This window comes from Lathyrus oleraceus, chromosome 7, assembly GCF_024323335.1.
Source record: "Lathyrus oleraceus cultivar Zhongwan6 chromosome 7, CAAS_Psat_ZW6_1.0, whole genome shotgun sequence".
Classification (NCBI taxonomy): domain Eukaryota; kingdom Viridiplantae; phylum Streptophyta; class Magnoliopsida; order Fabales; family Fabaceae; genus Lathyrus; species Lathyrus oleraceus.
Window position 1 is genome coordinate 482615392 of NC_066585.1, and position 9649 is coordinate 482625040.

The 9649-nt window shown below is 34.8% G+C and overlaps 1 protein-coding gene across 1 annotated transcript; it reads left to right on the plus strand.

The window, feature by feature from the left end:
• Window positions 1-2174: 2174 nt before the first annotated feature.
• LOC127107295 (U-box domain-containing protein 13) lies at window positions 2175-7245 on the plus strand. Its single transcript, XM_051044591.1, has 4 exons — window positions 2175-2861; window positions 4338-4454; window positions 4621-5076; window positions 5706-7245. The coding sequence occupies exons 1-4, from the start codon at window positions 2601-2603 to the stop codon at window positions 6861-6863; spliced, it is 1992 nt and encodes a 663-aa protein (XP_050900548.1). The 5' UTR covers window positions 2175-2600; the 3' UTR covers window positions 6864-7245.
• The last annotated feature ends 2404 nt before the right edge of the window (window positions 7246-9649 follow it).

Genomic DNA, 9649 nt, shown 5'->3' on the forward strand with positions numbered 1-9649 from the left:
TCCAATGCTTAGCACATGCAAACTCAGCAAACATGTTTGTTCTCCTCTTCCTGATCGCTTCATGTATCATTCCATGGTTGATGCACTTCAGTATCAGTATATGGCACTTACTCGCCCAAATATTGCATTTAGTGTCAACATGGCATGCCAATTCATGACATCATCTATGAACTCACATTGGACAACTATTAAACGCATCTTGCGATACCTGAGTGGTACTATTGATCATGGATTTTTGCTTTCCCCAACAACATCCTCCTACAAGCCTTTTTTGTGTGCCTATTATGATTCGGATTGGACGAGTGATCCTGGTGATAGACGCTCCACATCTGCCTCGTGGAACTCTAAGAAGTAAAATCTTGTGACTCATTGCAAGTTGCAAATATTCTCACCAAACCATTAGAGACTGTAACATTTCAGAAACTTCTTACCAAGCTTAAAGTCGTGACTCTCCCTGCTCCATGAGCCTGTGGCGGTATTACGGGGATAACTTAGATTGCAAGCTTTATGCATAACAATGTTAACATGTGCATGAATGTAGTATGTGATTATGAGAAAACCACCATGCATGTATATGCGTAACTAACTAGGGGTGACAAAATGGATGGATTAGATGTATATGGATTGGATCGTTAATGGATGGATCAAAACAATCCATTAGTCCATTAACAATCCACTAATAGTTTCTTAAAAATATCCAATCCAATCCATCCATTAAGAATAAAATCCATCAATTATCATATTTTTAGGGGATGAATATCTATCTATCCATTTCTTTTAAAAAAATAATTTTTTAAATATATTAATTTTTGTATTTTTGAAAAATTCAACTTTTTTACTTTTAAAAAAAATCACTTACTTTTTTGAAAAAAATATATTTTTCAGAAAAAAAATAATTTTTTGTATTTTAATGAAAAAAATCCAGTTTTTTTTCTAAAAAAATCAATTTTTTGGGAAAAAAATTTAAAAATCGTTTTTTTTTTCGATTTTTTTTATATTCGTACAAAAATAACTTTTTCGAAAGTAAAATCGAATTTCGGTATTTTCCAAAAAATGATTTTAAAATTTTTGAAAAAAATCAGTTTTTTGTATTTAAAAAAAAATCGTTTTTTTTTTCGAAAATAAAATTAATTTTGTATTTTTCAAAAAAATAAATTTTTTAATATTTGAAAAAATTCATTTTTTTAAAAATTAGATAAAAAAATCCATTGGATCATTAAAATATGTTGGATGGATTGGATCAATCCATATTTATAAATGTACGGATTTAATCCAATTCATTAACTTAATTTTTATGTAGTGGATGAATTAGATGAATTTTGTCTTAATGGATCCAATTGTCACCCTTATAACTAACTATCAACCATGCATCACTTATTTTATATATATATATATATATATATATATATATATATATATATATATATATATATATATATATATATATATATATAGAGAGAGAGAGAGAGAGAGAGAGAGAGAGAGAGAGAGAGAGAGAGAGAGAGAGAGAGAGAGAGAGAGAGAGAGAGAGAGAGAGAGAGAGAGAGAGAGAGAGAGAGAGAGAGAGAGAGAGAGAGAGAGAGAGAGAGAGAGAGAGAGAGAGAGAGAGAGAGAGAGAGAGAGAGAGAGAGAGAGAGAGAGAGAGAGAGAGAGAGATATATATATATATATATATATATATATATATATATATATATATATATATATATATATATATATATATATATATGATTGTTTGTTAGTTGAAGAAGATTGAATGGAAAATATGAAAATCATATTCTATTAAAAAGCAAGTAGGATTAAAGATTATTTAACAAGAATTCTCAATTTTATTCTGACCGGTAAACAAGTTGTAAAGTAATTATAATTAAAGTATATGATCTCACTATTATAATTGAATGACATAAAAAAGATGAATTTAATTCACATATTCAATATAAATAATTTTCACACGGTTAATCAATCATTGAAAAACATTTAATTTTCATTATAATCATTTTAAAACCATATACATACAAATGTCATGTGATAACACTCCATGAAATTTAAACTCAAACCATTTTATATTGAATATATATAGAAATAAACCAATCCATTTATTTTATACAATAAAAAATTACCCTTTTTATAATGAAAAATATCTCCCATCTAAGCCAATAAATAATAAATTTTGTCATACTCCCAAACATAAAATTGACACTCCCCTACTCCCTCAAACATTTCCTCCATAGCCACCGGAGACTCGTTCGCCTTCTACCACATTTACCGTGTGGTTACTCCTTAGTTAAACCGATTTAACCAATCTTCACCTTCACCGCCGTAGCCAACCCAACCTGAGCCGAGCCACCTCAGTTTCACTCAAACCCCACACCAAACCCTTTCCAATCACTTATCTTAAGCCGCGCCACAAAACTAGCTTCTAATTGAAAAAAAATCTTCACGCGTCTCTCTCTATTATATATCTCTCTGTCCGAGAAATTTCATAGTCTGAAATTTTCAACATGACCGGAAACCGAGATCTCCGGCGACAATTTTTCTTCTTCTTCTAAACGACACCGTTTTAAACCGATCTGAAAAACAAAATTCTCATTATCATCATCATGGAAGGTGAACAAGTAAACGTTATAATTGACCTAGTCAATGAGATTTCTTACATCTCTGACTTCAGGCCTATGGTGAAGAAACAGTATTGTAATTTAGCACGGAGGTTGAAGCTCTTGATCCCTTTGTTCGAGGAGATTCGGGATATGAATGATTCAATCCCTGATCACACTTCAAAAGCTCTGATTTTGTTTAAACAAGCTCTCGAATCAGCTAGGGAACTTCTCAGATTTGGAACTGAAGGAAGCAAGATTTACATGGTTTGTTACTTTCAGAGTTTCAGTTATTTATTTTTACTAGTAACATGTCTTAAATTGGGTATATAAAAGTTTTTGTTTTTAGCAAAAAAATAAATAAAATTATTTATAGTACTAGTTAGTATTTGGGAATGGATTTTTCTATTTTTTTATTATGACGGTGATGCAAAGTACTGCCTTTTTTTTTAATTAATTAGAGTAGTTGATTTTGTTTTGAGTTATGATTTTTGATTGAATTTTTGTTGGTGATTATGATCTGGTTTTTCTACTCTAGTTATGTGTTTTTTTTTAATTAGATTTGTTTATGCTGGAAGAGTGAAATGAAACCTTCATATTTGTGGATTTTTGTGCTGAATTGGTCCTTGAGGATAGGTTGCATGGTGGGTTAGGAAGTGTAAAGAGAATGAATTTCTGAGTTTTGAGCTTGTTTGGTGTTTAATGTTTTGGATGGTATCTTCTGAAGTTACAAGGCACAAAACTACAGCTGTTCAAGGGCTAGGACAATTTCTTTCATTCATTTATATTGTTGAACAGACTTTTGATGAGGTGTTGAGTAAATATTTTTCTATGCCTTTTCTTTCTTTGGTTAAGAGTTGAGATGCTTTCTCCGCTCCAGATAGGAAATTGGTAGATGTAGTCTTGCACACATGAATACTTGAGAGTTGACAGACGGAGAATTTTCTAAATTCTGGGAATTTCTCGCAGAAAGATGATATTGTGAGCATTCCCTTTTGGAGCTGGTGGTATTAGTTGATCTCGTTTACCCAACTTTTCACATCTGATGTTAAATTATGGATCATGATCAGCGCTCTTCGTATGACTAAACCCTCTTTTATCGAAAGTACCCTGGGATTTCAAAGCCGTGTTTTTTTTTTTAACTCGGATATAATTATAACTGTTTGGTGGTTCTGCCACAATGGTCCACATGTGGTCCAAATGCTTTGGACCATTGTTATTTACATAGTTCTGATTTCTGTTGTGTGGAGCTCTACAGAGAAAGTTAAAAAAAGGTAAAAAAATGTAGAGGTCGGGGGAGAGTATTTTTCTGTAACGGTGCCCAGTGTTTTAAGCATTGCTATTGCTGTATTTTGTAGAAATTCCCTGTCCATGCAAATTTATTATGAAAAGGTCAAACTAGTCCAGGTTTATGCAAAATTAAGCAACTAAAATATACAATTTACTATGTTTTTACTTTTTGAAATCTAAATAATATTGTTTATTTAATAATTATTAGTATTAGTGTTGTATTTCTATTTATCTATATGGAAGCCTAACCATGCTTATAGTTACATAAGAGGTATTTCATATACTTGTTTTTTGACCTTTGTTTGCTTACAGCTCAATCTTCTTTGTGAATCATATTTTTATAATCAAGAGTTTAACAATATATTTAGAGAGAGCATTATGAATACTTAATTCTAGAAAAAGGACCTGTGGTGCCTTAGATGTTGATTCAGTTATGTTGATTCATGTTTTCAGGTCCTTGAGCGAGACCAGATTATGAAAAAATTCTATGACGTGACAGCTCGGTTGGAACAATCGCTGGACGGAATTTCCTACGATAAACTTGACATCTCAGATGAAGTTAAAGAGCAGGTATAAACACTACAATTGTATATATTTATTGCTTGGGTGCAACACTGTAAATCTTACTAGATAACTCTTTACAATAGAATGGACACTACTCACACTGCCACACTATGGATCTTATTTTTAACATATTTGTTATTCATATAATGTCTAATTCTCGCTATCATTTCAGGTTGAACTAGTTCTTGCTCAATTTCGTAGGGCAAAAGGGAGAGTTGATGAACCAGATATCAAGTTGTATGAAGATATTTCATCCCTATACAACAATAGCAGTGACGCAGCAACAGATTCAGCTGTTCTAAGTCGATTAGCAGACAAATTGCAATTGATGGGAATAGCCGATCTTACACAAGAATCACTCGCTTTGCATGAGATGGTGGCAGCAAGTAGTGGGGATCCAGGGGCGCGCATCGAGAAAATGTCAATGTTATTGAAGAAGATAAAGGATCATGTGCAAATAGAAAACCTAGTCAAGGATGATACTATAATAGCAAAAGGCGTTTCTTCAGGATTTCACGGACTAGGGAAAAATGATACGAGTCATCAGGTCCCTGTTATCCCAAGTGATTTTAAATGTCCGATTTCCTTGGAATTGATGACGGATCCTGTCATTGTTTCAACAGGACAGGTATGTACATTTTATGATACCCTCTGACGGCTATTAAGGTTTGGTCATTTCGTTATCATTCTTGACTTTCATATTCGAACTTATCTTGCATATATGTTGCTTGAATGTAACATTGCTGTTAACAAAACCATGCCCTTTGCACAATTTTCTCAAGAGATCTAAAGGTCTACTTGGTTTAAGAAAACTAGAAATAATCTGTTTCCACTTAATAATTATTAAAAGTTGCCTTGTTTTCACTTTATTTTTAGTTTTCAATGATTTGTACCTGAAATAGTAAAGCCTTTTCCCCATTAAGTGGATGATCATTCTCTCATTTTATTACCAAGAGAGGTCATGTTTATAAAAAGAAAGAAGCAAAAGCAAAAATGGCTGTCCCTATTTTATCTTGAAATTTCTTCTCCAAGGCTATTGAGCTTTAGTTGAGTCAGACAAGTTGCAAAATGTACATTTGCTTTCTACATTGATGGACTTCTATGGAACATAACTTCTAGTTAAATTTTGAATGTTTGTATAAAAACTGAAAGCTACATGTCGGTTCCTATGTGCATTATTGACATTTTACTCGTTTCAGAGTCAGTTTGCTGATAACTGTCTATTTACACTCAGACGCATCTTGTTCTCATCTGCAGACTTACGAGCGTTCCTGTATTGAGAAGTGGTTGCAAGACGGGCACATGACATGCCCAAAAACACAGCAGTCTCTCACAAGTACTGTTGTCACACCCAACTACGTCTTACGAAGCCTGATAGAACAATGGTGTGAAGCCAATGGCATAGAGCCACCAAAACGACCCAGCACTTCTGAGCCAAGTAAATCAGCATCAGCCTGCTCCCCAGCTGAGCGAAGTAAGATTGAAAATCTAATTCAAAAGCTCACATCTGGTGGTCCTGAAGACCAGAGATCAGCTGCCGGCGAGATCCGCCTTCTTGCGAAACGCAATGCAGATAATCGTGTAGCTATTGCTGAAGCTGGTGCAATACCTCTTCTCGTTGGTCTCCTCTCTGTGCCCGACTCCCGAACTCAAGAGCATGCTGTAACAGCGCTTCTGAATCTCTCCATATATGAGAGTAACAAAGGAAGCATCGTCTCTTCAGGAGCAGTTCCAGGCATAGTTCATGTGCTGAAGAGGGGAAGCATGGAAGCTCGGGAAAATGCGGCTGCAACACTTTTCAGCCTTTCAGTTATAGATGAAAATAAGGTTACAATTGGTTCTTCCGGAGCCATATCACCACTGGTGACACTGCTGAGTGAGGGTACCCAAAGGGGTAAGAAAGATGCTGCCACAGCACTCTTCAATTTGTGCATTTACCAAGGAAACAAGGGAAAGGCAGTGAGAGCTGGTGTTATTCCCACGCTGATGCGACTTCTGACAGAACCTAGCGGGGGAATGGTGGATGAAGCATTGGCCATTTTGGCCATTTTGTCTAGTCATCCTGAAGGGAAGTCTGCCATTGGTGCTGCAGAGGCAGTGCCGGTGTTGGTAGAGTTTATTGGGAATGGATCCCCAAGGAACAAAGAGAACGCAGCTGCGGTGTTAGTTCACCTTTGTTCTGGCGATCGACAATATATAGCGCAGGCAGAGGAGCTGGGGGTGATGGCTCCCCTGTTGGAATTGGCTCAAAATGGTACTGACAGAGGTAAAAGAAAGGCAGCACAATTGATAGAGCGAATGAACAGGATCCGGGAGCAAGAACAGCATGAAGTTCAGATACAAGCTGAACTTCTACCTCAGAATGATGATATCCAACCACCACCTTTGATCATTAACCTCGACATTGACACCTGAAATATTTTGTTTATACCTTAAATGTTTATTTTGCTTATTAAAATGTGTTGTAAAAGAGGCATCGGTTCGGTGGAAAAAGGTGGAAGATCACCTTCCTGCTCCGTTAAGTTATTCGTTTGTTTGTTCGTGTGATATACAGAGAGACAAAAGGCCATTGAAAGGAGGAAGACAAGAACGGAGAAGATGAGATTGGTGTGCCTGACGTGAAAATGTATAATTGTACAATGTAATGTACCTGTTCTAATCATCCTCAATATATTTAATGGAGAGATGTTTCGTGTATTGGCATCATAAATTTGTTTGTGTATTTTCACATATTGAAAACATTGATTTATAACTTGATTGTGATAATATAATAGCTTCTCGTGAGCACTTTATCCTACGTTTCTCTCTTTATTTCTTCTCTCTCCAGCAAATCATTCTCACTGCATATCCCCATCAACTGTTTGCCTTTCCATAACAAGCAGAGTAGATATGAGGAATGTTTTTAGCATAGGTGAATTCTATCGTGAACCAATACTTAAAATTATTAGAAATTCTAGCTATAGGCAATATTTTTCATAAATAATTCATGATTGTTGGTTCTTTGAATACACTGCTGTTCTCAATTTCATATACAAAATTGACCACTTTTCTTGAATAATTCATGATTGTTCGATATTTGAACACTGCTGTTCTCATTTGGATAAAATTGGGAGATGACAACAAAAATTGAATGAGGGAAAATTGGGAGATGACAACTAGCTTGTTATCTCAATTCTGAAAATTGGTGCAAAGACTTCTTCAAAGTCAATGTCTTCCTTTTGAAGAAATTCATTGGCTAATGGCATGACATTGCATATAATCACCCATACCTTTAGGATTTACCTTTACTTTGTACAACCACTTCTTCAGAGTCAATGTCTTCATTTTGAATAAATCCATATCCGCGCCTTTAAGATTTACCTTTATTTTGTACAACCACTTCGCACCAATTGTTTTCTTCTGATGTGGTAGGGAGCGGTGTGCAAAATGCCTTGTTATGAGATTTAAATCAACAATTAAATTCAAATCCATTTTAATATCATAATATAATAAAATGGTTATCAACCTATTCATTTATAAATAGTTGGTTATTCATATTCTTTTACATTTAGTTATAACATGATTTAGTTATAATATGATAGAAATAAAAAATATGCCTCATTATTCTATTCATTCTACTCATCGATTCATATCTTGCTTGTATCAATCCTCTTTGTGTTGTGTGGTTCTGTTAGATTATTTAAAGACTTTCATAGTATTTGAATCTTTAGTACATTTAGAGTTTTTAATCAAAGTTAACGAACTCATCTTAATCAATTTGACCAATTATTTTCATGCTCTTTCACGTGCACACCTTCTTCATATCTTTGAACTTCATTTTATAGGACTAGGAAGACAACCTTTGAAAGATTTAAACATAACGAGAAACTTGGTGAATAAGTATGTCAAGAGAGACGTTGAAGACTGGCATCTGGTCAAAAGCTTTGTCCACTGAATAATAGTAATTCTCTCAGTACCTTCCAAAGTGCTAGATATCTACCAAAAGGTAGAACAGGCTGAAAATGTCACATCTCTTTTTCTTGAGTCTTGCAAAATGAAACCCTAGTTAACTTTGTTCATAAATCAGGGTTTTGATAAGACAAGACTGCTTTTGGTACGATGTACGAACCAAATGCCCTTCAGCCTTTCAGAAGCTGAGCTGTCATCAGAAGCTGAGTCGAGATAAAAGTCTGAACCTTCAGAGTCTGATGCCTTCAGATGTTGATGAACTACTACAGACTCTGCTCAATCAAAATCTGAGTCACTTCTTTGTGGAACTGAGTCTTTTGATATGCTTGAAACCTTGATATAGTTTAACTTTAGAACCTGCACACTTGAATAACTATTAGCAAACCCTATGTTACCTAAATGCATTGTTATCATCAAAACCTTTTAAGGTAATAAACAAATCTTGTTCCAACAATCTCCCCATTTTTTACGATGACAAACAAATGTATTTAAGAACAATGGTTGATGATTTAATTAACACAGTCTAATATCAGAGTCTGAGGTTTGCACGCTCCCCATAAGTTAGACAATCCATTAAGGTGAGGTTTGTAAGCTCCCCCAAAATCTGATAGACCATTAAGACGATGTTTGTAAGCTCCCTTTAACTCATTATCTATGTTGGTTGAATCTTATAATTGTAATAAAAAATTCTAACATCAGGGTATGAGGTTTGTAAGCTCCCACTAAGTTTGACAGACCTTAGGTTGAGGTTTGTAAGCCCCTCCTTTAGTCTGACAGTTCATTAAGGTATGGTTTTGATCTCTCTGGTTGTATCCAAAACTCATCATTTTAATCTCTGGTTTTATACTATTCATAATCACAAAGGAAATATACAGTTTAACAAAAATTTCTCTTTTCATTAATCAAACGATTATAATACATTATGATTACTTTATTTTACGAAATGAACTTGAACTTAACATAACCAAGTGGCTATGCCATCACTTGTTGGCCTTGATATGCATGACAATTGTTCTTGGCTTTGTCAGAATCAACCATTTATGCTTGTCTGACTAGATCATTGCGCTTTACTCGCAGGGGGGCAGATAGCAAAACCTTATGGTCCTGTCGCAGGTTCTTGTAAATTCTATTGACTCCAGAAAGTGCGCGCGCGCACACACACACACACACACAGACAGACAGACAGAGAGAGAAAGAGAGAGAGAGAGAGAGAGAGAGAGAGAGAGAGAGAGAGAAAGAGAGAGAGAGAGAGA

Excerpts from the sequence above, each read along its gene's own strand:
- LOC127107295 (XM_051044591.1), top strand. The coding sequence starts at position 2,601 with ATGGAAGGTGAACAAGTAAACGTTATAATTGACCTAGTCAATGAGATT. Across the intron at positions 2,862-4,337 it reads AAGGAAGCAAGATTTACATG|GTCCTTGAGCGAGACCAGAT; the intron begins GTTTGTTACTTT and ends TCATGTTTTCAG. Across the intron at positions 4,455-4,620 it reads CAGATGAAGTTAAAGAGCAG|GTTGAACTAGTTCTTGCTCA; the intron begins GTATAAACACTA and ends CTATCATTTCAG.